At 41.2% G+C, this 27,630-nt stretch overlaps 1 protein-coding gene across 2 annotated transcripts; it reads left to right on the forward strand.

Annotated features, from left to right (window-relative positions):
• Positions 1–25: 25 nt before the first annotated feature.
• PALB2 (partner and localizer of BRCA2) lies at positions 26–27,503 on the forward strand. Of its 2 annotated transcripts, none has more exons than XM_025916883.2 (13): positions 26–265; positions 2,710–2,769; positions 2,906–3,008; positions 4,774–6,234; positions 8,532–9,346; positions 9,707–9,778; positions 13,187–13,348; positions 14,932–15,017; positions 16,447–16,608; positions 17,872–17,988; positions 21,983–22,070; positions 24,876–25,024; positions 27,011–27,503. In XM_025916883.2, exons 1-13 carry the CDS (start codon positions 218–220, stop codon positions 27,216–27,218), a joined length of 3,531 nt encoding a protein of 1,176 aa, XP_025772668.1. In that variant the 5' UTR covers positions 26–217; the 3' UTR covers positions 27,219–27,503. The 2 variants fall into 2 exon arrangements, with proteins under 2 accessions (XP_025772668.1, XP_086548873.1); XM_086692747.1 differs by having other exon boundaries at positions 8,679–9,346.
• The last annotated feature ends 127 nt before the right edge of the window (positions 27,504–27,630 follow it).

Here is a 27,630-nt window from a genome sequence, read left to right on the forward strand (position 1 = left end):
GCCGTCTCCGGCTGCTCATGCGCAGGCTAAGCGGTGGATGTAATTGGCTGTGGGTGAGGGCGCGCCAAGCCCGCATGTGCCACCTGGTAGCGCCCTGGGGAAGATCCCGGGCGCAGTTTCCTTCCCGGGTGCCTCCGGGGCCCAAGGCCAGCGGGCATCCTCGTGTCTGCAGGCCCGGGGCCGGCGACGGCTGTTCCTTCCGTTCGGCCGCGGCCCGATGGAAGAGCCTCCCGGGAAACCTCTCAGCTATGAGGAAAAGGAAAAGGTGCCGGGGTGTGAGGGAAGGGCTGAGTCGGAACTCTGATCCCTTGCGCAGGCTTTAGGCGTGTGTTTGTTTCCTCTGCCGTCCCGGGTAGGCAGTGATCTCTGACCTCTGGACGCAGCGGGGGTGAACGTATGGATGGAAGAATGCTGAGCTCACGTGGTGGCATTTAAAGAACAAATTGTCTTACAGCAGTAATGCCTAAATACGTACGAAATGTAAAACTGGATAAAGCCAAAGTCCCCTTTGACATCCTCTTCTCTCCCACACTTTCTCACCCTTGGCTTCTCCCACCCACTCCCTTAGGGAAATCTCTGAACAGCCGGTGCTTCGGATCTTTTCGTGTGTGTAATGGACGGAGGCGGGGGGGGGGGGGGGGAATTGGAGGGGTGTGATTTATTCCCTGGCCACCAAAAAGTGATGTGTATCTTTTTGTTCGTAAATGGTATGATCTGAATGGTTCTACAACGTCCTTTTTACTTATCCGTGTTTCGTCCATGTCGATACATGTTAATCTGGCTTCTGTGTAGTGTTATGTATTAACGGAAGTGCATTCTTGGCTTTAGACATTACTCTGCTGAGAGACTTTGAGGTTGTTTCCAGATTTTGCTTCTACTATAGATGCTCTGACCGACCGTCCTTATTCATGCCATCTTGTGCTAGTGCTGATGATGTTAATTTGAATGTATCTTGTGCTGGCTGTTTGAGGCGTTGTGCTAAACTCTTCATTCATATTAACTCATCAGTCTTCTTAGTTTACCTTCCCGTGGGGAGTGAGATAGGTCATTTCCAAGTCAACAAAATAATTCTCAGATGATGATAAGGGTGGTGATAAAGAGGACCCTGTGAGAAGCAGTCTAGCACAGAGGTTAAGAGCACAGATCCTAGGGATGCCTGGGTGGCTCAACTGGTTAAGTGTTGGACTCTTGGTTTCCGCTCAGGTCATCATCTAATGGTTTGTGGATTCAAGCCCTGCCTCCAGCTCTGTGATGAAGCACGGGGCCTGCTTGGGATTCTCTTTCTCTCCCTCTCTCTCTCTCTCTGCCCTTCCCCGTTCTTGCTCTTTCTCTGTCTCTCTCAAAATAAATAAATAAACTTAAAAAAAGAGCACAGATTCTAGAACTCAACTGTATGGTTTTGGATCATACCATTTATAAACTGTGTGATCTTGGGTGAATTGCTTTCCCTTAGATCTTTTTTTTTTTTTTTAATTTATTTATTTTAAGAGAGAGAGAGAGCAGGAGTGGGGTAGGGGCAGAGAGAGAGGGAGAAAGAACTCCAAGCAGGCTCCATCCACGCCGTCAGTGCAGAGCCCGACGCGGGGCTGGAACTCACGAACTGTGAGATGATGACCTGGGCCAAGATCAAGAGTCATGCTTAACCGACTGAACTACACACATGCCCCTTTCTTGGATCTTCTTAAAGCTAGCTCCTTCCTCCTTCAGGTTTGGGCTCAAATGTGCCCCTTTCTTGGATCTTCTTAAAGCCAGCTTCTTCTTCCTTCAGGTTTGGGCTCAAATGGTAGTCCTCAGAAATGCCTCTCTGGCCACGCTACCTAAAGTAGATCAGGCAGAGGCGCCTGGGTGGCTCAGTCGGTTAAGCGTCCGACTTCAGCTCAGGTCATGATCTCACGGTTCGTGGGTTCGAGCCCCGCGTCGGGCTCTGTGCTGATAGCTCAGAGCCTGGAGCCTGCTTCGGATTCTGTGTCTCCCACTCTCTCTGCCCCTCCCCCGTTCATGCTCTGTCTCTCTCTGTCTCAAAAATAATAAAAAAACATTAAAAATTAAAAAAAAAAGTAGATCAGGCACTCTCACATCTCCCTGTTGATCTGGGTACTGATTACCATGTGATACATCTTATCTGTGTATGCGTTTTTTTGTTAATTATCTGCATCCCTCATTCTGCCTAAGCTTGACCACTCTATCTTTAGCACCTGAAACAATAACTGACACACGGTGTTTATACCTGACAAGAGATGCATTTGTTGATTGAGTGTCTGAGGATGCCAGCTCCTGCTGCCAGGGATCTCACAGTGAGAAGGGGGAACAGAAGTAAACAGACAGCATAGTGGATATAATAAGTACTGTGATAAAGGAAGCACAGCAGAGAGGTGGCATGTCTAACCTTGATTTCGGGAAGGACCTAGAAGTCTACCCAAGGGAAGTAAAATTAAGTTGAGGCTTGAGGAATCAGAAGGACTTAGCAAAATGAGTTGGGGAGGAAATGCTTCAGGTGGTGGGAACAGTTTATGTAAAGGTGCTAAGATACTGGAAAGCTTGGTGCTTTGTGAGAAGTGAAAGTAGTGTGGGTGCCTGCTACTCCTCCGCCGTCTGTTGCTGAGGGACCTTCTAAGCCCTGCACACTCGGGTCTGATAGACACTGTGTCCCTTCCCTCTGACTCTTTCTTTCCACCTGCTCAGCATTGTTTGCTGTTTTTCTTCTTCCAGTTGAAGGAAAAGTTAGCATTCTTGAAAAGGGAATACAGCAAGACGCTGGCCCGCCTCCAGGTAAGTGAATCTTATTCTCTCAAATTGAGGTATCACAGTATGAACTATATACAAACAATTCTTCCTAATAATAAAGCTTTAAGATAAACCTTCTTTGTCTTAAATTTGTTCCGTAAGCTGTTTTTGTTTTCTCTAGCGTGCCCAAAGAGCTGAGAAGGTTAAGAATTCTGTTAAGAAAACAGCAGAAGAACATGATTGCTTGTTCCAGCAGGACATTTCACCACAGCTAAACCACTCAGGTGAAGCTAGCCCGTTTACTTATGCTTGCTTTATTATTCATTTTCCGGGTATATTTGGTTGTGGTTCTTTTTCTCACAGCCAGAAGATAAAGACTAGCCATAGACTCTTTTTAAAGAGTATGTATAATTCACTGGTTCTTTGTGTACTCACAAGACTATGCAACCCTCATCACCGTCTAATTCCAGCATGTTTTCACCATCCCCAAAAGAAGCCTTGTAGCCATCCTACCCATAACCCCTGGCAACCACGAATCTACTTTCTCTGTGGATTTACCTATTCTGGGCATTTCATATGAATGGAGGCATACACTATGTGACCTTTTGTGATTGACTTCTTCCACTTAGCGTGATGTTTCCAGCAGTCATGCCTCCATACACACATCCAAGCATGCGTCAGCACTTCACTCCTTTGTGCAGCTGAGTCCTATTCCATTGGATAAATGATGTGCCATGATTCATGTATCCATTCATCAGTTGATGGATATATGGGTTGTTTCTACTTTCTGCTTATTATGAATTTTGGCTATTCTGCTATGAACATTCATCTGCAAGTGTTTGTATAGATGTATTTTTTCAGTTCTTTTGGGTACATAGGAACGGAATTGTGGGGTCATATGGTAATTCTCTGTTTGACTTTTTGAGAAACTGCCAAACTCTTTTCTACAACATCAGTACCATTTTACATTCCCACCATGATGCACAAGGATTCCTGTTTCTACACATCCTCACCAACATTTGTCATTTTCTGTTTTTGTTGTTTTTTTTTAAGTTTTTAACGTTTATTTATTTTTGAGAAGAGAGAGACAGAGCATGAGCAGGGGAGGAGAGAGAAAGGGAGACACAGAATCTGAAACAGGCTCCAGGCTCTGAGCTGTCAGCACAGAGCCCAACGCGGGGCTCAAACCCACGAACTGTGAGATCATGACCTGAGCCGAAGTCGGACACCTAACAGACTGAGCCACCCAGGCGCCCCCATTTTCTGTTTTTAAAATTATAACCATCCTGGTGGGTGTGAAGTGGTATCTCATGGTGGTTTGGATTTGTGTTTCCTAGTGACTAATGATATGGAACATCTTATGGCTTGTTGGCCATTTGTATATTTTCTTCAGAGAAGTATCTACTCAAGTCCTTTGCCAATATTTTAATTAGGTTATATGTCTTTTTGTTCAATTATAACTGTTCTTAATATATTCTAGCTATTAGATGCTTATCAGATGCATATTTCATAAATTTTCTCCCATCTGTAATCAATGAACTGGTTTTTTTTTTTTTTTTTTTTTTTTTGGTTGAATTGTTTAGTTGATCTTTTCCCCTTTCAACTTTTAGAAATTATATTTATTGTGTAAATATTGGAAAGGTTTTTTTTTTTTGATTAAGCACTTCTATATGTAGAGAGGAAAAAAATCTAGCTGGAAGTATTCTAAAAAAACAATAGTCATTACTCATGTTAATAGGTAATTTATAATCATAAAATTGGAGGCTATTGAAATAGAAAGGTGGTATTAAAATCACTTAGGGGCACCTGGGTGGCTCAGTTGGTTAAGCATCTGACTTTGGCCCAGGTCATGATCTCATGGCTCATGAGCTCAAGCCCTGTGTCGGGCTCTGCATTGGCAGTGCAGAGCCTGCTTGGGATTCTCTCTCTCTCCCTCTCACTCTGCTCCTCCTTCACTCGCTCTCTCTGTCTCTCAAAATAAATTAACTTCAAAAAAAATTTTTTTTAATTAATAAGAAAAATATTAATTATATATTTTTTTCTCCTCAGAATCTAAAAATAAAGTATCTCCTTGTGAGACATTACAAATCAGCACCCATCTGGATGAAGAAACTGGAGAAAAGACACCTATCACACTTGGCATTGAGCCTGAGTACTTCAACCTTGGACATGGCCCCGTGGAACAATTACATATACAAAGTGATATCCAAGAACATTTTCCCTACCAGGTCAGTGGTCCTAGTGGTGAGAAAAGGCAGAGTAAGTTGCCAGAGAGAAGAAAGCAGCAGCAGAGAACATTAACTTCACAGGCGAGAGAATCTTTCTTTGACACGGATTCACTCATACTCTCTGGAAAAAGACTAAAGGAACTGGAAGAAATCAATAGAGAGAATCCTAGAACACCTGTAACTAGAAGAACTTACCTTTCAAGTTCTACGTGTGACATTCTGGATTCTCCAGCACCAGTGACAGAAACTAACGTAAGGGGTGTATTAACTCCACCAACTGCCAAACCACAAAGAGTTGTTGATGCACTCGTAAGAGGAAATCATTTCCCCACAGTGTCTACACTTGCTTCATTTACTCCATCAAATAACAGTAGTGGTCAGCACCTTGAACATAAGCCTCCTAAAGGCGACTGTGAACTCATTACTCATGGTTTAAAAAACATTATCCCTGCTTCACCTGTAAACCTAGAGGCACAAGACCAAAAAATGACTGTCTCTACAGATAACCCAGAAGTAAATAAAGCTGTAAGTGCAAGTGGCCAGCTGCCTAGAAGTCCTGACTTAGAGACAGATAATTTGTGCTCTGTGAATGAATTCGCTTACAATAACTTATCAGCAAATGGAAACCAAAATTTAAAAGGACAGAATCACACAGAGGAGTGTTTAAAATCTCCCCATAACACTCTTGATGATAGAAATGAAAGTCCTCAGGAAAAAGAGGTTGTAAGTCAATCTAAGAGTCTTAGCCCAGAAGTAATCTCTCCTGCTTCTGCAGAAAATCAAACACATTCTTGCACAATGCTTGAAGGCCTTCCATTTCCTGCAGAATATTATGTTAGAACAACACGACGCATGTCAAGTTACCAGAGAAAAGTAGCCCTGGAAGTTGTAATTCAAAATCATTTGGGTGTCAAAAAGAAAGGGTATAAAAATAAAAGTAAGGAGGCAACTAAAAATTTAAACCTTCCCAGTGAAGAAACTGACCAGAGTGGAATTAGGACCTCTGACACATGCACAAGACAACCAAGTTCAAGAAATCCTCAGAAACGTCCCTCTTTAACTGAAGTCAACTCTCCCACTGGGCCCCCTAAAGATAACCTTTCGAGGAAGGCAGTTATCCAGCCATCTGGTAGGAGACACGGAAGAAAAACAAAGTCAATCTGCACCCCTGTATTAGATGATGGTGAACTCCTTTTGCCAACTTTTGGCACATCAGGTGTTAATAGATCCAAGGAAGAGGTTGCCTTGAACAAAGAGCAGAATGGAAAGGCAATTATTCATGGTAAGAAGAGAATTAAAGGTAAATCTAAGTGCGGTTGATGATGATGATGATGATGATAGCCAACACTTAATTGTGTCTGTGTCCCTGGTATTTTCTAAATGTTGTGCGAACACTAACTCCTTGCATCATCACAGCAACCCTACATGAGGCAGAGTCTGTTTTTACCCTCGGTTTACAGACGAGGAAACTTAAGGCACAAGGAGATTAAAGTGACTTTAATTCATGAAAGTGGCTTTAATTCATTAAAATTACAGAGCCGGGATTCAGACCTGGCTCTGTGATGCCAGAATTCACTAATGTGATTGAAAAGTTGACATGGAAAAGGACAATGTATGAGATTTTCATCTAAAATTAGTATCTATTCAGGTACAACACAATCTTTATTCCTAGAGGGAAGTTTTATAACCTACAGAGAAAGTGTTTTTGAAGTGAAATGAAAAGTGTGTCCGAGTAGGAGTCCTTTGACAAACTTTCTTAGGAATGACTGAGTAATAAAATGCAATACATCCAACCAACTTTTTTGGGGTAAAATATCAAATACAGCATCTTGGGAGATCTGTGGGATACAAAATATTGGACAACAACAAGTGACATAATTTACACTTTTTTATTCATTTCCTCAGGAATTAATCACATATGATACACTGAGCAAAACAACTAGATAATTCACTCTGGTTCTATAGTAGACATCAGCAAACTTTCTGTAAAGGGCCAAATAGTATGTCTTTGTGCTCAGTCATAGCTAGTCAAGTATAGTGGCAGAGTAGCCACAGACAGTATATAATGTGTTCCAGTAAAACTTTATTTACAAAAACAGGCAGCCAACTGCTCTATATCATTGGACACAGGTTCTGGTCTATGAGGTATAATTAATTAAATACTTAATTTATTTTTAATTAGTTAAAAACCTGTAATCATTATGACTTTTTTATTGTCCTCTTTAAGCCAACAAGAATACAAAGCAATCAGAAAGTAGGGCAATCTAGTAATAATCTAGAAACATCTTTTTGTATACTTTGAAATACTCTGCTGTGAATTTAGTAACCTGCTGCTACATTAAACATTTTTTTCTCAGGGTGCCTGGGTGGTTTAGTTGGTTAAGCATCCAACTTTGGCTCAGGTCATGATCTCATGGTTTGTGGGTTTGAGCCCCGCATCGGGCTCTGTGCTGACAGCTCAGAGCCTGGAGCCTGTTTCAGATTCTGTGTCTCCTCTCTCTGACCCTCCCGTTTGTCCTCTCTCTCTCTCTTTCTCTCTCTAAAGTAAAAAATAAACATTAATTTTTTTTTTCTTGAGGTGATCTTAACATAAAATGGACCATTTTGAATCAAGTGAACGATGCACTGGCATTTAGTACATTCTTGTGCCACCATGCCCCCTACCTAGTTCCAAAACATGTTCATCACTCCAGAAGGACACCTCATGCCCATTAAGCAGTTGCTCTCTATTTCCTTTCCACCCTAGTGCCTGGGTGAATAAAGTTTATTCATTTATAAGTTGGTGGAGACAGCTTTCCCCATCCCAGGCACTACTCCAGCCTTTGGCTCCCAAACATGCTCTGAAAAAGTATCTGCAGAGGTGGTTGGGCCAACTGGGTCTACATGTTGAATGGTATAGAATTCCAGCTGCCTTAAGTGTAGTAAATTACTGGGGTGCTTGGATGGCTCAGTTGGTTAAGCATCTGCCTTCAGGTTATGATATCACGGTTCATGGGTTCAAGACCCCCATCAGGGTCTGTGCTGACAACTCAGAGCCTGGAGCCTACTTCAGATTCTGTGTCTCCCTCTCTGTCTCTCTGCCCCCCCCGGTGGCACTCTGTCTCTTTCTCAAAAATAGGTAAACATTTTTTTAAATAGTAAATTACTCTGCTTGAAAGGGAGACTTACGTTTCCTTCAGTGAGAAGGGCCAGCGTTTTGTAGACTGTGTTCTGGTAGTCTGTTGGAATCATAGTTTTAGAGCAGAAAGGACTTAAGAGATTCTTAGTCCAGTTCCCGTATGAGAGACAAGGGAAAATGAAGTGAATTGGCTTGCCTAAGATCCTGGCAGATGAGTGGCAGAGCAGGGACTAGACCCTGGTCTTCTTCCCGCTAGTGTCATCAGCACCATGCTGTTTTTGATGCTACAAAAGGAGAACTGCTAGTTAACCACCAACCTGTGGCTGATTCTTGAACCGCTCATAGGTTTCAGAGTCATGGGTGGGAAGAGAACAAGCATTTTGCACTGTCTTGGAGTTCAGAAGCTCACTTTTGGTTGGGTATTGGATGTTTGCTGTTACCGCTGTTCCTTTCTATTTTAGGGAAGAAAGATGATCGTCAAAAAGAGGACTCCCTTTCTTCCAGAAATAATGCTTATTTGGCTTTGGATTCTGCTGCATTCAGGACTTCATTTCCTAAGAACGAGATGCTAAGTTTAAAGCAACTGTCCTCTGTTCTCAAAACCACAGATTTTCAGTTACCTGATGAAGACTTTGGACCTCTTAAGCTTAAGAAACTGAAGTCCCAATCAGAAAAATCAGTGGAGCCTTTTGTATCAAAAATGTATGGGGATAAGCTCCTTAAGGAGGGAAACTGTGTTGTTTTGGAAGAAATGACACCTACACAAATTGATATTGAAATGGAGGACTTGGAAGAGGAAATTCTTGTTCTCCCAGGAAAAGCACAACCTAAAACACCAAACCCAACAAGCCAGCCTCAGAAGAAGGGCCTTTCTTCATCCATAGTACTTTTCACTCCTTTTAATACCGTCACCCCTGAGGATAATGACAGACTGACGGCAGATGTGTGTTCGCCCGCCTTCCCCATCCTAGGCACTACTCCAGCTTTCGGCTCCCAAGCACGCTGTGAAAGAGTGTCCACGGAGGTGGTTGGATCAACTTGCTCTGTACCCCAACTTCCTCACTTGAAAGACTGTGATCGGAAGCAAGGCGACGGTTGGGCCAGCCCCTCAAAATCAGATGGCAGCCCGGTTGTGTCAGGTCGGGAAGGACAGCCTTCCTGTGACAGTGATTCTGGTTCCCAAGCAAAACTTCTTCCCACTGAGTCAGTCACTTCCGAAGAAAATCAGCTGTGTGGAAATATGCACGTGGAGTCGTGGAAACAGTCCACTGAGCAGGTACGGTCCACTTCCATGGTAAGATTTTTCTATGACGGAATGAAAGATCTTAGCGAATATGGGCAGCATGACTTTCTTACACATTGGCTCCTCAGTGTTTAGGAATGGTTGAATGTGCTTCTTTGTTATGATTTCACTGTAACCATTAAGTTCAGTTGGGGGAAATTTAAGGTTAATATAAAATGTGTTTTTAAATATGGGGGATCCTATTCCCTTTGTCATCAAGGAAGCATTTGCATATAGGGCTTTGCTGCTGTTATCAGAGGAAATCACACATATTGAGTAGACACGATGAAGGAGCAGGGTGGGCAGACGTCATCTATAAAGCGTAGATTAACAGTGTGACTTTTATTTTCACAGACTGAAGTAGCAGACCTTCCTGCTTGTAATGGCTTAATTCCAGGCCACCTACAATTGGTTTCGAAGTTAAAGGTCAGAAGACCGTTCCCTGTTGGTGTGTCGTGTGTCTTACATGTAAAAAATTTAATGAATTCATAGGAAAATTAGGATGAATTTGACTGTATCTTCGCATTCTTAATTTAGCACTGTTAAACGAACTTGGCGAAACAGATTCAGAAAAAACCTGTAAACTCTTTGTTTTTCACAATACTTAGCTGTATTTATATCTTGAGATCTTCTCCAGAAGAAGTTTATATGTCAAGCTATTGCCAAGAACAACTTAAGCTAACTCAACTTTGTGTCTAAATGTAAATCAGGCATCTTGACAGAGAGAAAGTCATTCATGATCCTCCTTTCCAAATGCTGTAATGTTTCTAGAAGGATCACTTGTGATTTATGAGAAAATAGGTAGTGGTTCCAGGTTATAATGAATGGTTAATCTTTCATAGGCTATGTGGGGTGTGTGTGTGTGTGTGTGTGTGTGTGTGTGTGTGTGTGTGTGTAACTCTGAGAAATGTAAGTTACAATATTCTGTTAATGATATGTTAGTAAATCCAGAGAAGTGGACTGGACCTGTGTCCTAGTTAACTCTTTGTATGTAGTGCATGATACAGAGCAGGGTTTCTCAATCTGAGCAATCTGGACATTTGGGGCTGGATAATTCTTTATTGCAGGGGCAGTCCTGTGCATCGTAGGACATTTAGCAGCAGCCCTGCCTTATCTATAGAGTCACTAGCACCCCCATCCCGAGTTATGATAACCAAAAATGTCTGCAGGTATGGCTAGATACCCACCAGGGAAAGTTTGCGAAATTCCCCTCAGGTGAGAACAACTGGTGTAAAAGAAAGAGATTCAAACCCACGTAAACTCTTTCTGCCAACTACTAGTGTGTGACGTGGGGCAAATTATTTACCTTCTGAGCTCCAGATTCCTTTAGTATAAAAGATACATAGTAATAGTCATTTCAAAGTTATTCTTGAGTCCATTTGAATAACTTGGTTTCTTAAAGAATCAACCATTTCATTTGTATTTTCTAATTTGTAGGTAAAAAGTTATTTATTATTCTAGTAGTTTTTTTTGTCTGTGTATATTCGGTTAAACCTCTCTCCCAATTCCCCATTTTCTAAAGTACTTTTTTTCCTGCATCAAACTTAAGAGATTTTCCATTCTGTTGGTCTACAACGCTTTTGGTTGTATTGATTGTTAATTAGTTTTTTTGTTTCCTATTTCGTTTGTTTCTGTTTTTATCCTTAATAATTCTTTTCTTTTTCATTGTGCTTAATTTCATTGTTGTTTCACTACCTTTTTGAGCTGTTTTCTTACTTTATTTTTATTTTTCTTCTTTTCTGATAAATGCCTTTATGATTATAAATTTCTTTTGGAAATACCACTTTGCCATGCTCTGTGTGTTTGGATACACAGTGCTCTCCTTGCTCATGTGGAAATACAGTGGACTCTTGAAGGACATGGGTTTGAACTGCAAAAGCCCACTTACATGCAGATCTTTTTTCAGTAAACACATTAGAATTCTTTTACAGAAATGTAATGTATATTCTCTTCCTTATGATTTTCTTTTTTTTTATTTTAAGTTTATTTTGAGAGAGAGAGAAAAAGAGAAAAGCACAGGTGGGGGAGGGGCAGAGAGAGGAAGAGAGAGAGAATCCTAAGCAGACTCTGCACTGCCAGCACAGAGCCTGACGTGAGGCTCAACCTCATGAGATCATGGCCTGAACCAAAATCAAGAGTCAGACGCCTAACCGACTAAGCCACCCAGGCGCCCCATCTTATGATTTTCTTTTTTTTTTTTAAATTTTTTTTTTTTCAACGTTCATTTATTTTTGGGACAGAGAGAGACAGAGCATGAACAGGGGAGGGGCAGAGAGAGAGGGAGACACAGAATCGGAACCAGGCTCCAGGCTCTGAGCCATCAGCCCAGAGCCTGACGCGGGGCTTGAACTCACGGGCCGCGAGATCGTGACCTGGCTGAAGTCGGACGCTTAACCGACTGCGCCACCCAGGCGCCCCCTTATGATTTTCTTAATAGCGTTTTCTTTTCTCTATACTTTATTATATACAGTATATAATACATATAACACACGAATATGTGTTGATTGTTTCCATTATCAGTAATGCTTCCTTCCAATAGTATGCTATTAATGTAGTTAAGTTTTGGGGAAATCAAAAGTTATATGCAGATTTTTGACTACGCGGGAAGTTGGTGCCCTTAACCCCCACGTTGTTTCATTTTTATTCCCTCTTCAACCCGTGGGTGGTTCATCAGGATGTTTCATTTCCAAATGGGCAAGTTCTTATGGGCCATGTTTTGTGATTAAATCTGAATCTGTTCCATTCTGGAGCTACACATTTTTAGATCCATCATGATATAAGTGTGTGGGGGCAATTTTTTTAGTTATATAAGACTCACAAAGCTTGCTTTCTTTCTTTCTTTCTTTCTTTCTTTCTTTCTTTCTTTCTTTCCTTTTAAGATTTTATTTATTTTGGGGGCTCCTGGGTGACTCAGGTCAGCTAAGCGTCTGACTTTGGCTCAAGTCATGATCTCACAGTTCGTGGTTTCGAGCCCCACGTCAGGCTCTGTGCTGACAGCTCAGAGCCTGGAGCCTGCTTCGGATTCTGTGTCTCCCTCTCTCTCTCCCCTCCCTTGCTTGCGCTCTTTCTCTCTCTCTCTCTCTCTCTCTCAAAAATAAATAAACATTAAAAAAATTTTTTTTAAAGATTTTATTTTTATAAATTTTTTAACGTTTATTTTTGAGAAAGAGAGAGCGCGCACGCAAGAAGGGGAGGGGCAGAGAAAGAAGGAGACACAGAATCCGAAGCAGGCTCTAGGCTCCGAATTGTCAACACAGAGCCCGATGTAGGGCTTGAACTCATGAGCCGTGAGATCATGACCTGAGCCAAAGTTGGGTGCTTAACCAACTGAGCCATGCATGTGCCCCCTAAGATTTTATTTTTAAGTAATCTCTCCACCCAATGTGGGGCTCAAACTCACAACCCCAAAATCGGGGGTCACTTGCTCCACCAACTAAGCCAGCTTTGACCTGTATAAAACTTTAATTACATTTACTTAGTATTTCATTTAATCCTTGGAACCCAGCACTTTTCATGTTCATATTCTATATTCATATTCTATTCATAAAACAGACCCCAAGTGGGGCGCCTCAGAGGCTCAGTCGGTTGAGCATCCAACTTTGGCTCAGGTCATGATCTCACCGCTTGTGAGTTCGAGCCCTGCATCAGGCTGTGTGCTGACAGCTCAGAGCCTAGAGCCTGCTTCAGATTCTGTGTCTCCCTCTCTCTCTGCCCCTCCCCCGCTATGCTCTGTCTCTCTTTGTCTCTCAAAAATAAATAAACATTAAAAACAAACAAACAAAAACAGACCCCCAAGTATCCCTTTAACATAAGTGTTGTTGCTATTTATTTCAGAATCCTTCTGGTTCCTGTTCCGTGGACGTGAGTGCCATGTGGTGGGAAATAGCCGGTTTCAAAGAGCCATGTATCATAACTGCCTGTGAATACGTAGTTTCTCTTTGGAAACCTCTAGATACTTGGCAGTGGGAAAAACTTTATTCCTGGCACTTTACAGAGGTAAGTCAGAATCTTAGAGCTGGGAGAGGTCTTTGCAATTATTTACGTGGTAATATAGATGGGCAGCTTACCAAGAATGGGACCTACAACCATGTAAGGCAGAACAGAGGGATCAGTAATTTTTTCCAACATTTCATTATGCAGATTGTCAAACATAGAGACAAGTTGTACAGTGAGTACCCATATGCCTACCATCTGGATTCTACAGTTAACGTTGTGCTCTGGTTTGCTTTATCGCCTGTTTTTCGGAAAATGGATTTTTATACTAGATATGTTGGAGAAGCTTAGAATTTTGTGTCTTTTCTGACTTCTAAATTTGCTGATACTTGTATTCCTTACCCCTCACCAAAACATTTTTCTTGCTTCCTTTCTTAATATATTTTCTTCTAGTCTTTGTCCACCTTCATATGTATCTTACGTGCTTGCAGTCCTAATGTGCTTAAAATTTTTAAATTTGCCTTTTCTCGCTTTATACATTTTTCCTTGTTTCTACATAATTCTTTTTTTTTTTTAATTTTAATTTTAAAAAAGTTTTAATGGTTATTTATTTTAGGGAGAGACAGAGTACAAGTTGGGGGCTCCAGAGAGAGAGGGGAGACACAGAGTCTGAAGCAGGCTCCAGGCTCAGCTGTTAGCACAGGGCCCAAGGCGGGAGCTTGAACTCATAAACTGTGAGATCATGACCTGAGCCACCCAGGCACCCCTCTACATATTCTTCATACTTTATTTTGAGTTTTATTTATTTCTCCACCTTTACTGAAGTAATATTGACAAAATTGTAATATATTTAAGGTGTACACTGTGATGATTTGATATATTATATATAGAAAGCACTCCCACAACAATCGAGTTCATTAACATGCATCAGCTCACATAGTTTTTGTTTGTTTGTTTGTTTGTTTGTTTGTTTGTTTTTGGTGAGAACATTTATGATCTACTCTTAGCAAATTTCATTCTTGTTCTTTGGTATATCCATAGCTTTTAGCACTGTGCTTTGTATAGTGGTGGTCAATAAATATTTATTTATGTGAATAAACTTATTTTAAATGACTGCATGATGTTCCCTTTGTCCACTTCTGCCAGAATTTATTTAAATTTTCCTTTATTTTTAGAACTGTAGATTTCATTAAGTAAGTGCTGCTATATACACGGTTCTGCCTATAACTTATTTGGATTTGCAGCTTATAAAAAGAGGGTGTTTGCTAAACTTTTGTTCAGTGTTTGAAACTATCCTGGTACAGTGAGAATAGAAGGGAATGTGATAGATTTTGGAAAATTTAGATTAATTAAAAATTAAACAACCAGGGGCACCTGGGTGACTCAGTCGGTTAAGTGTCTGACTTTGGCTCAGATCATGATCTTGTGGTTCATGAGTTCGAGCCCCGTGTTGGAATCTGTGCTGACAGCTCAGAGCCTGGAGCCTGTTTCAGATTCTGTGTCTCCCTCTCTCTCTACTTCTCCCCTGCTCACACTCTGTCTCTCAAAAGTAAATAAATTTAAAAAATTTTTTAAATAATAAACTATATTGTTAAAAAAAAATGAAACAACCAAATTCAATTTTTGGCTATTTTTGTTTTATCTAGGTTCCAGTGTTACAGATAGTTCCAGTGCCTGATGTTTGTAACCTCGTATGCGTGGCTTTGGGAAATTTGGAAATCAGGGAAATCAGGTATGTAACTCTCAAGGAGTAATTTTTTTCTTTCCCTCATCTTTGTCTCTGTCAGCTTGTTTTGAGTGCAAGTTATAACCTAGGCTTGAATCTTGAAAGAATCTAAATTTAGATCAAGAGCTATTTGTTTCAAAAAAAACCTAGTGATAGAATTATATCCCTGACTCAAGTTTCCGTTTAAAATTGGACCTTAGGAGGGGTGCCTGGGTGGCTCAGTTGGTTAAGCGTCTGAGCTTGGCCCAGGTCATGATCTCACGGTTTGTGAGTTCGAGCCTCGTGTCGGTCTCTGTGCTGACAGCTCAGAGCCTGGAGCCTGCTTCAGATTCTGTGTCTCAGTCTCTCTCTGCCCCTCCCCCACTTGCAATCTGTCTCTCTCTCTCACACACAAAAATAAATAAACATTTAAAAAATTAAAAAAACAAATTGAACCTTAGGGGCACCTGGGTGGTTCATTCAGTTAAGTGTCCGTCTGACTCTTGATCTCGGCTCAGGTCATGATCTCACAGTTTGTGGGTTTGAGCCTTGCACCAGGCTCTGCAGTCACAGCACAGAGCCTGCTTGGGATTCTCCATCTCCCTCTCTCTCTGCCCCTTCCTTGCATGCTTTCTCTCAAAAATAAATAAATAAACATTAAAATAAATAAATAAAGGTTTTTTTTTTTTTTAACGTTTATTATTGAGAGACAGTGAGAGATAGAGCATGAACATGGGAGGGGCAGAGAGAGGAGGAGACACAGAATCCGGAGCAGGCTCCAGGCTCTGAGCTGTCAGCACAGAGCCTGATGCGGGGCTCAAACCCACAAACCACGAGACCATGACCTGAGCCAAAGTCGGATGCTTAACTGACTGAGCCACACAGACACCCCTAGTCCTTTCATATTAAAGGCTAATTCCTAGAGGTGCCTGGGTAGCTCAGTTGGTTAAGCGTCTGACTCCTGATTTTTGGCTTGGGTCATGATCTCACAGTTTTTGGGTTCGAGTCCTGCATTGGGCACTTTGCTGGCAGTGTGGACAGAGACTGCTTGGATTATTGGTCTCCCTCTTTCTCTGCCCCTTCTCTGTGTGCACACACACTCTCTTTCTCAAAAATAAATAAAAAGTGCTCACTTTGGCAGCACATATGCTAAAAAAAAAATAAATAATTTTAAAAAATTTTTTAGTGTTTGTTTATTTTTAGGGAGACAGAGTGAGAGCAGGGGAGGGGCAGAGAGAGAGAGGGAGTCACAGATTCCAAAGCAGACTCCAGTCTCTGAGTGTCAGCACAGAGCCCAATGTGGGGCTCAAACTCATGAACCGTGAGTTCATGACCTGAGCCGAAGTCAGATGCTTAACCCACTGAGCCACCCAGGCACCCCCTCAAAAGTAAATATTTGAAAATAAAAAAAAAAAAAGGCTTACTCTTCTCCAATTTTCTTTTATACTTGGTTTAGATCATTACTTTGTTCCTCTGATGGTGGATGTGAAAAGCAAGTGCTACTGAGTTCTGGAAATATAAAAGCTGTGCTTGGCCTGACAGAGAGGAGGCTAGTCAGTAGCAGTGGGACCCTTTGTGACCAACGAGTAGAAATCATGACATTTGCAGAAGATGGAAGGTAAGATGGTTGATTTTCATTATTAAAGAATGCTTTTATCACAGGCTTTCAGAGAAGGTCAGATCACTAGCCTCTTGTTTTTCTGGGCTGCAGGATCGTATGGCAGGGTCTGCCTCAACACTAGGCTGTTTCGTCGAAGTGGTTTAGAGAGGAGGAAGCTGGATGTAGCAGGGAGGAAGCCAGTGGAGTGGAGAGGCTCAGCAAACATAGTTTATTCTTTCTTCAGTCTTTGAAATCTCCATGTGCCCCTCAGATTTCACATGTGCCTCCAGATCCTAGACCCTTTTCTTGTTCTGCACTTGGTTTCCAGTCCTTAAATTACTGTTTAGGTGCTGACCACTTATAAACGTATATTTCTAGCTCTGAACCCAGCCTTTAGATCTGTGTGCCTATTTATTAGACATCTGGTGGGTATTTCAGATTCAGCATATTTCAAATGGAATTCATAACATTCTCTGTGTCTGTTACGCTTTATTGTGATTATTTACCTGTGTTTCGTAATAACAGAGGTCATGGACCTTCTTGTCTTATTTATTCATGACCTGTAGTAATCTTGGCAAGAGACAAATAATTGCTTGCTTAAATTAGCAAAGTATTAGTGGACATGAGAAGAAGCAGACAGATTTGAGAAAGAGGAGACTAAAATCATTAGGGCTTAGTGATTGAGTAGATAGAGAGGGAGGAGACAAGGATAACATCCAGGTTTCTACATTTGTCACCGGGGTAGACAGTGGTACAATTCACTTAGATAGGAATGCAGAAAGAAATACAAGGTTTAAAGAGAGAGGTGGCAAGTTTTTTGTTTTGTTTTGTCTTTTTGAGAGAGAAAGAGAGTGCATATGTCCAGGGGAGGGGCAGAAGGAGAGGAAAAGAGAGAATCTTAAGCAGGCCCCATGCCCAGCTTGGAGCTCCATGCAGGGTTCGATCTCATGACCATGAGATCATGACCTGAGCCGAGAGCATGACCTGAGCCGAAATAAAGAGTTGGACAAGATGCTTTACTGGGTCAGTTAGACACCCAGGCCCCCCTGGCAAGTTTAAATTTGGATATGATGAATTTGAGGTGCTTGCAAATATATCCAGGTAGAGAATATAAAAGTAGTGTATGTTTATTGTAGAAAGTTTTGAATACACATTTTCTAGTTGAAATTTTTTCTGATATCAGATTAGTGCATGTTATGCATAGCTCAGCAATATGTAGAAGGGCTGTTTAGAAACTGCTTTGGTACAAAGTGCTAATTTTTAATACTGTTTTAAATGCAGAAGCAAAGAAAAACAATTTTTGATGTCCCCTGAAGAGACTGTACTAACTTTTGCTGAGGTGCAAGGGGTGCAGGAAGCTCTGCTTGGTACCACTGTAATGAACAACATTGTTATTTGGTAAGCTTTCTCTTGAGGGCCTCAGTTTCTTCTCTTATATGAGGGTATACCTCCAATTTCATGGGGTTAAGATTAGAGACTCTGTAAGTATGATTGTGTTTGTTTGTTTTTTCCTGTCAGATGACATATACTTGTCTCAACAAGAACATCGTATTAATTCAGACATTCTGAAAAAAGATCAGTCCGAGTAGACTATTTCAAAGTAAATGAAATTTTACCATTGTCAAAAATATACAATTGTGCCTCCTTCTGGTTGATGGCTTTTATCAAACCAACTCTTTTTACCTCAGATAACTATAAACTCTGCACAAAGTATAAAGAACAACTATCTGAAGGCACTGGGGAATGAGAAAAAGAAGAAAGATACTGGAGAGTGGTCAATAGGAAATAGTAGGCAAGTTCCTGTTCCTACAGCTTTTAGCCAGAGGGCAAGCCCTAGTCTGCACATGGGGGACTAAAAGCCTGAGAGAAAACCTTCTGGCCCTGACTTAAAGAACCAAAGGACAGAGTTCAGGGTGACCACAGCAGCTAGCAAGTGAGGAAGAGAAATCCCCATAAAGAGAGAGCTAAAGAATGAGCCTCAAATTCTGAGCTATAATCTTTACCTGGTAATCTGGCTAGCCTTTAAACTACATGTGTACAGGTCAGGCTTGAAGCAGCCCAGGTAAGGCAAAAAGAACTGAATTGGGTTTTCAGCATTTGGAATTTTGGGTAAGCCAAGTTAACTGTTTACTAGGGGAGGGGTGGGGGTGGTGGGAATCAATATTCTTTAGAGGAATCTAACAGAATCCAGAGTTTATGTGATGTGTCATTCATACTGTCTACAATCCAAAATTATAAAATATATCTGATTAGAGGAACCAGGTTAACAAATTTGTGATAGGGAAACCAGAGTCAAGGAGTCCCCAGCCACTTCTCTTTCCTTACCCTGAGAAGAACCTTACCCAGCCAAAGGTACTTTCAAGGTTAGTTTGTATTAAGACAATAAATTAATTTTTTTTTCTCCCTCAGAAGCCCTCTCCTTTAACTGGTTCTGCCCTGTCCAACCCTAACTCTCTAGGAATAAGCCAGGAGAGCATGGTCCTTAAGAGAATCTTTGTCCCCTCCCCACCTGGGGGCCTCTGAAATATGACCATGTCCTAATCTACCAGGAGACTGTGTTTTCAGATGGCCCTACTGTCTAGAGCAGCAGGTTTCCACTTCTGGCATTAGCTCAGTGTTTGTACATGGAGGTCTAATTTGGGGACAATATTCCTTACCAAAATTGTCTTTTCTGTTCTTGCTGGTATTTCAATAGTCTGGACCTTCATTATTTGGTTCTTGAACTATTAATATAATCTAGCAATCGGTCTCCTTGTCATCAATCAATATCCTACCTCCAGATCTTCTTTCATACTCTTACTGTATTAACATTCTTCCTCCCAGCCCTTCCCTCCCCACAATGTTTGCTTTTCTTCAGCTTCCATTTCCCCGATGCCTTGGTACAAAAATTTCTCTCCAGCTAGTCCATACTCCTCAGCTCCCTGTTTTCTTCCCATCCTAAGAGTAATTTTTTTAGCATTTTATATATATAATGGATTGCAACAGAATTTGAGGTCGAGGAGGGACCTTTATACTTAGCTTCAAAGTGTAAGTTCTAAGTTTAAGGGGTATCTTCAGTCCCATAGTTACTTTGAGCTCTGTTGTAATACCTCAACTTTCATTGACATTTCCCTCTCTGAACTCATATTGCCTTTTTTTTTAAGTTTTTAAATATTCCCCTTAAATTTTTTTAAATTTATTTACTTATTTTGAGAGAGAGAAAGAACACAAGTGGAGGGAGGGTCAGAGAGAGAGAGAGAGAGAGAGAGAGAGAGAGAGAGAGAGAGAGAGAGAATCCCAAGCAGGTTTCGTGCTGTCAGCGCAGAGCCCATTGCAGAGCTTGAACTCACAAACTGTGAGACCATGACCTGAGCTGAAACCAAGAGTTGGACGCTTAACCGACTGAGCCATCTAGGCACCCCAATATTGCCTCTGTTTTTTAACTTAGCGTATGCTACTTTGTGTTATGGAAGTCCTTGAAGATGGGTACATACCTTTTGTTTTTCTCAGGGCCTGTCTTAACACCTTGTGTAAGCTACTTACTCAAAGATGTATGGATCATATTGTGTATCAAAAGTTCTCATTTACCTTTTGGGCTCTATGTACTTTGTTGGTCACCTTTCCTGTTTAACTCCTGATGTATTAAATGTCTAAAGTGATTCATATTATACTCAAGGTTAAAGTGGCCCTTTTTGAAGCTTGCTGAAGGTTTAAATATTTAATTTTGGTTAAGCTATATTAACTGAGCACCGATCTTTCAATCATTAATGCATATTTGAGTCTCTACTTATATACTGTTTTCTGTGAGAGATGTAGATATGAATCCTTGTTCCGAAGCCTCTAAAATCTAGTCAGTAAGTAAGATTGCTTTACAGTTCAATTTACAATTCAAAGGATACAATTCCTGTACAATTCAGACAAGGTCAAAGTGATAGAAATTTGGACAGAGTGCTTTGGGACTTGAGGAAAGAGCAGTTACTAAATATAGAGCATATGTTAACCTCTATAGGGGATAAACCCATTGGTGTCCCTGGCAAGGAAAACCTTGCATATGTACATGAGCATTTAGATTTCTGTCTTTTGTTTTTATACACAGAACCTGGTCCACAGAAGATTCAGAAATATTTGTTGAATGAATACATCACACCCTGTTACAGTCTATATTAAATTAAAAATGAGGCACAAGGACAGTAATGAAGGGAAGTGGAGGAGAGGAGATTTCTGTGGGTTGGTGTAGGCAGGGAGAAGTGAGAGAGTCTAAGTTGAGCTCCTGCTGCTAGCTGGAGGCAGGACATAATCGAGGCCCTAAAGAATGGAAGGGCATTCATTGGTCCGTAACAGAGATGGGAATTGGTTAGGATTGGGGAGGTCATTGGGAGGATAGATTGAACAAAGGTGCAGAGCCAGGAATATGCATGATAGGGAACAGTAATGTAGGATCGTAGCACAGAATTCGTGAGGATTATAGATACTATGAAAAAGATTATGGACTCTATGTTTTGGTTAAGGGGAAGTCAGCTGAGGGTTTTCATCAGTAGAGTTCCATGATAGAACAGTTAGCAACGTCACAAATGCTCAGTAAAGCTAAGAAGTGGTTCCAACAAAGTGTTTCTTCTTTCTTTTTTTAAAATTTTTTTATGTTTATTTTTGAGAGAGAGACAGAGCACAAGCCAGGGAGGGGCACAGAGAGAGGGAGACACAATCCGAAGCAGCCTCCAGGCTCTGAGCTGTCGTCACCGAGCCCGGTGCACGGCTCAAACTCAAGAACCGTGAGATCATGACCTGAGCTGAAGTCAGACGCTCAACCAACTGAGCCACCCAGGCACCCCAGACTGTTTCTTCTTTATATTCACCCTCTTCTCTCTTCCTTTTTCCATTTTTTACCCCACCTCAGTCTTCCCATCTTTCTTTGTTACCTTGGTCTAGTTCTAGTATAAACACGGTAATAGAAACAGAATTCTAAATCTATTTTAGGTGTAGTCTCCTATCTAAATAAATTTGGTTTCCTGACCATTGTCTTCCAAGGAAAATTTAGGCATAATAAGAAATGTGACAAAATCATAATGCTGGAGCCATACCATGTGCCTAATTTCCATACCCAGTCAAATAAGATAAATAAACCTTCCTTATGCAGTCTGGAGAGGTTTATTCCTAGTGACATAGCAGATTCAATCTCAGGCGGGACTGTCAAGTTAAACTACTGGCAATTTCAACCTCTAGTCCCTATTTGTAGCTCAGTCTGTAACTAAACAAATGTAACTACACAAATGTAATTAAACAAAACTAAGGTACTGTGTCCCTTAGTTTCTCCCTTGGTCACCTCCTAAAGTATGCTGTGATAAATAACAGGATATTATGTGAAAACCAGTTTGCTAGAAGAATGTTATCAGCTTATTTATTTTTGGTGTCTAAGGAATTTAAAAACTGGTCAGCTCCTGAAAAAGATGCACATTGGTGATTCCTACCAAGCTTCAGTCTGTCACAAAGCCTATTCTGAAATGGTAAGTAGTGATCTGTTGGGACCACTTTGTGTCTGCTTTGTGTGTGGCTGTTGGTCTCACTGAGTAAGAGCAGTAACTTAGTAAGAAGTAATTAACAGACCCTCTCTGTTGTGTATCTTTTTCAAAATTGGATAACAGTGTTTGTCCTTTTTTTATTTTTTTAATTTTTGTTAACGTTTATTCATTTTTGAGAGAAAGAGAGAGCCAGAGCATGAGTGGAGGAGGGGCAGAGAGAGAAGGAGACACGGAATCTGAAGCAGGCTCCAGGCTCTGAGCTGTCAGCACAGAGCCCGATGTGGGGCTGGAACCCATAAACCATGAGATCATGGCCTGAAGCAAAGTCAGATGCTTAACCAACTGAGCCACCCAGGCACCCTAGTTCTTTCTTGAAATCTATGGATGAAAATAAGTATTGGTATAATGTGACGGCTTGCTAAATTTTCTGGCTGTATGTCCTAAGAGCAAACGTTTATTTCTAGCTGTGAGTTTGTACTAAGAAATACCATGCCTGTTACCAGACTTGGCTCTCAACTGCATTGCCATAAATGATTTATGATGTGAACACATACCCTTAGAGAGGATGGTTAAATGGTCCTAGATGTGTTTTTCCCTTAGGCTTTAGTGTTTTCACATAGAAGCGAAAACAGCTTCTCAGCCATTGTGTTAATAGACTTGACTTACAGTCTAGTTTGGACATCTGAACAGGCTGCAGGCAGCTGTCCAGGAGTCAGAGGTAACCCTCAAGTACCCACCATCGAGCCACAACAGAGGCAGTAGCGGGTGGCTTCACACTTGTATGGAGACTGACTTTCGCAGCCTCAGTGGCAACCCCGTGCGCATTAATACCACACGCTTGGAATACACAGGTTGTAACTTTCCCTGGCCTGGCTGGGTCTGTGGAATTGAACTCAGAAGATGTGTGATCTTATATAATCTGTCACATTATCTTGAGGCTACTTTTTTACATCCTTAAAATAACAGGGTTGAATTCATCTCTGAAATTATTACATTTACCTACTAGGCATTGAAATAACTTTGTATCTTTGTTATTACAACACTAATACCTATTTGATACTAAAGCATTTAACACAGAAATGTTTCAGATAGTAGATAAAACTCCATGAAGCCAACCTCTGGAAATAACTTAATAATTTAGTGCAGGAATCGGCAAAGTTTTTGTGTTAGTAAGACCAGATGGTAAATACCTTCAGGTCGGCAGGCCACATGGTCTCTCTTGTAAGTGCTCTGCTCTACTGCTGAAGCAGAGAATCTGCCATAGATAAAATGAAACCGCATGGGCGTGGCCATGTTCCAGGTAAAACTTTTTGTATGTTAAAACCTTCCAGAACTTGAATTTCCTATGATTTTTCATATATCATAAAATATTTTTCTTCTTTTTTTCAACCATTTCAAAATGCAGAAATCATTCTTAGCTTGTGGGTCATACAGAGATAAGCAGTGAGCCAGATGTGGCCTGTGGGCCATAATTGCCAACCCCTAGTTAAGTATATGACATCGAACTTTTTCTTTCTTTCTTTTTTTATTTAAAAAATTTTTAAATGTTTATTTTTTATAATTTTTTTTTCAACGTTTATTTATTTTTGGGACAGAGAGAGACAGAGCATGAACGGGGGAGGGGCAGAGAGAGGGAGACACAGAATCGGAAACAGGCTCCAGGCTCCGAGCCATCAGCCCAGAGCCTGACGCGGGGCTCGAACTCACGGACCGCGAGATCGTGACCTGGCTGAAGTCGGACGCTCAACCGACTGCGCCACCCAGGCGCCCCTAAATGTTTATTTTTTAAGAGAGAGACAGAGTGTGAGTAGGGGAGGGGCAAAGAGAGGGGGAGACACAGAATCCAAAGCTCCAGGCTCCAGGCTCAGAGCTGTCAGCACAGAGCTGACACAGGGCTCAAACTCACGAACCGAACCACGAGATCATAATCTGAGCCAAAGTCGGGTGCTTAACTGACTGAGCCACACAGGCACCCCTAGCCTTTTCTTGACTAGATTTTCTAATTATAAAAGTAATTCATTCTCATTATAAAAATTCAGTCCTTCTAGAAGATGTATAAAGTAGAAATGAATGTTACTAATCCTAAGATGGTTCATAATTAATTTTCTCCATTTTACCTCCAAAGAGAATTACTTTCAATATATAACATATACAACCGTGTGTGTATGTCTGTGTGATATATATGTCTCCACACACAATCATGTTATTATTAGATCATATAATTTTAAAACCGGGAGAGGTCTGTAACACATTTTCCCATGGAAACAACCATAGGTGATGGTGTCTTTTTTGTTTGTTTGTTTGTTACTCTTGTTCTATAAGCGTAAATCGGCAATGCAGACTGGCCTAGAAATTGAGTCGCCACTTACAAGATTATTTTTATGGGAAAATGTGTTCTGAATTTTCAAAAACCAACTTGCCAATGAATATCTGTAGTTTGAGGACTCTGTTTGCATGTCTCTATGCCCTCTTTCCCTGTGACGACGTTTCTCCAAATGGATGGTATGAGATGTTAGTAGTGTCTAAGATGGAGGAAATTGGTGAATCAGCTACGTTCCCACCTACAAGACTGACTGAGCCCTGACCTAGAGAAACCAGAAGGCGAGCTCAGTGATCATCTCAACAGTTTGCCTGAAAAGAAAAATGAGCTAGTGATTTAGTGATTAAATCCTGGATACTTGAGACTTTTGATCATTCTTGTAATTCTTTGGTATTGTCTCTGCCTACCCTTTCTTTTTCCCAGCATACTCTTGCTGATTTATTTGGTTATTCATTTCTCTTTTAAATTAGGGGCTCCTGTTTGTTGTCCTGAGCCATCCTTGTGCCAAAGAGAGTGAGCCGTTGGGAAGCCCCGTGTTTCAGCTGATTGTGATTAACCCTAAGACAACCCTGAGTGTGGGTGTGATGCTCTACTGTCTTCCCCAAGGGCAGGCTGGAAGGCAAGTGTGTGCTGCTGTTCACTGAGTATGACATTTTGGAAGGCACGTGTGCAAATACAAAAAAACAGATGTTCTTGTGTCACTTAGATGAATGGTAAACATGAAATACTGCAGACCATAGTAAGAATGTCAAGTAGGAAGAAGTGTAAAGTTTAGTAGATCTCGGTCAAATCCCAGGTTCCCTACATTCTTATCCCCACCATTATGGGGTTGGATAGGTTATTTTATGTGTATTCAAACCCTGTTTTTCCCATAACAAAACATTTCAAATGCAAATTAAGTAATTAATATTCTCTACAAAAATGTCCTTTCCGTAAAACCTAAATTAAGAAAGTTTTAAATATTACTTTGGGAAGGCCTCTTTTACTTTGAAATCTGACGAGTCTCCACCGTGCAAGCAATTGATATTTATCTACTGACTGATGAGAAGATCTATTTATCAGTGATACCGTTATTGGTATCCCAGGTGTTCTGTAAGCTCTCTAGAGCTCTAAAGTAGTGTTGGTGTTGTTAGGCCACCCCAGCCACACCCGGAAGGGTCATTCCTAGAGATTACTTTTATTATTGTTTGAAATGCACAGCAGAGACAGAAAACAGATTTAGTAAATCAAGATCACAAAGTCTAGCTTTAACAGTTTACAAGGATAAGGAACCTTGGTAGGTGCAATGTATGTTTCTGTGTTTTTTGGGGATCTTGTGCCAAGCTTGCTGCATCAGTGTTCTAAAAGATGGTCTCTCTCCCTGTGCCCTTAGCCAGAAGTGGCATTTCTGCAAACGTTCTTAGCTCACCAAGAACCTCAGGACTGTCATCTGCCATACGTGCTTACGTATAGAACTTGTTTCTTTGGATTTGGGGAGAGAACCGTAGTCGCTGGCCTAGAAATTTAGGATAAAGAGAACTATTCAATCAAGCATTTCCTTCATCACTCTTCAAACTCATTTATTTAGCAAACCTTGATACCTATCTGGTGCCAGTTCCGTAGAGGGCACTACTGTTTCTAATCTCATGGAAATAGGAGGCAACTAGAGACTAATGTTCAGCACACAAAATGCCATGAGGCTTGTAGTGTTTGGGAGCACACAGGATGGAGGAGCACCTTAACTGGCAGTGGAGGGTTAGGGAGAGACTGTCAAGGAAGACTTTGTGGAGTTTCAGATGTGTCTGGAGTCAGTCACACAAAGTTGGGTGGGAGCCTGGGATAAAAAAAATACCATTTGGTTCACTCAGAACATTCACTGAAGGTTGACTCTTCGAGATGCTGGTGATGTGGCAGTGAGGAATAACAACTAATTTATATTAAGCCCTTAACGTGTATTAAGTACTTTGCTGTACTCATATCATATTCCTATTTTACTGATGAAGTTAAATAATTTGCCCAGGGTCACAGAGCTCTTACTTTGTTAGAATTCAGATCCAGGCAACTGACTGCAGTGCCCCCGTCTCTAAAAGACAGACAGATTCCTGTTTTACAATGTGTACATCTTGGTGGGAGAGCTAGCCACCAAGTATGGAAACAGGATCATCTCATGAGTGAAAAGTGCGATGAAAATAAAACCTATAACATGACAGGGAGCAGAGTACACATGTGCCCTACACTAGACGGGAGATGAGGGATGATCTTTCTAGGGAGGCGACGTGCCTGCATGATGGCAGAATCCCAGCCCTGCTAAGTGAGCACATGAGAGAGGGAACAGCAGGAGCCAAGACACTGAGGTGGTCGGAGCATGGCCCGCTTGAAGAGTGGGAGGCAGGCTGCTGAGAGCTGGGGTGCGGGTGGTACGGGACGCATCAGACACAGCCGGGACCCGGACGCACGGTTGTGTCCGGAACTACAGCACACCTGCCAGCTGCCCTGGGATTTCAAAGATGGGCATCACATTTCCAGGTATTTCTGTTCTTGTTGCTTCGGGGAGCGTGACTTTGGCTTAACTCGAAAAATTCTTTTGATATATGATTTGAATTGTTTCTTCTCTGCTTGCTATTAGGTTCCTGGAAGGTGATGTGAAAGATCATTTTGCAGCGGCAGTATTGACTTCTGGAACAATCGCCATCTGGGACTTACTTCTGGGTCATTGTACTGCCCTCCTCCCACCTGTCTCTGACCAACATTGGTCTTTCGTTAAATGGTCAGGTACACATTCTCATTTGTTGGCCGGACAAAAAGATGGAAATATATTTGTCTACCGCAACTAACTAGATGAAAACACAGTGCTCTGGATTTTTTGACCACTTAGTACTTTTTAGAGTTGTAACTGTAAAGAATATCCGGATGACATTTAAAATAACTACTTGTATTCCATTAAGGCACATTTTTTTAATTCTGAATGTAAGTGGCACTACTGATCTTGAATGTTCATTTATACTTACTTTGGGAGAAGGGATCTTAGATTGATTTTTGTAATTCTTCACATCTGCACATTTGCTTTTAAAGGTGTACATAAAGCTTCAGTATTAATAAATATTTATTTTGATACCTTCTGCTTGGCCTGTTACTTTTTCCCTATCCTTTTTTTTTTTTTTTTTTTTTCAACGTTTACTTATTTTTGGGACAGAGAGAGACAGAGCATGAACGGGGGAGGGGCAGAGAGAGAGGGAGACACAGAAT

This window comes from Puma concolor, chromosome E3, assembly GCF_028749965.1.
Source record: "Puma concolor isolate L17-30 chromosome E3, mPumCon1.1.hap2, whole genome shotgun sequence".
Taxonomy (NCBI): Eukaryota; Metazoa; Chordata; class Mammalia; order Carnivora; family Felidae; genus Puma; species Puma concolor.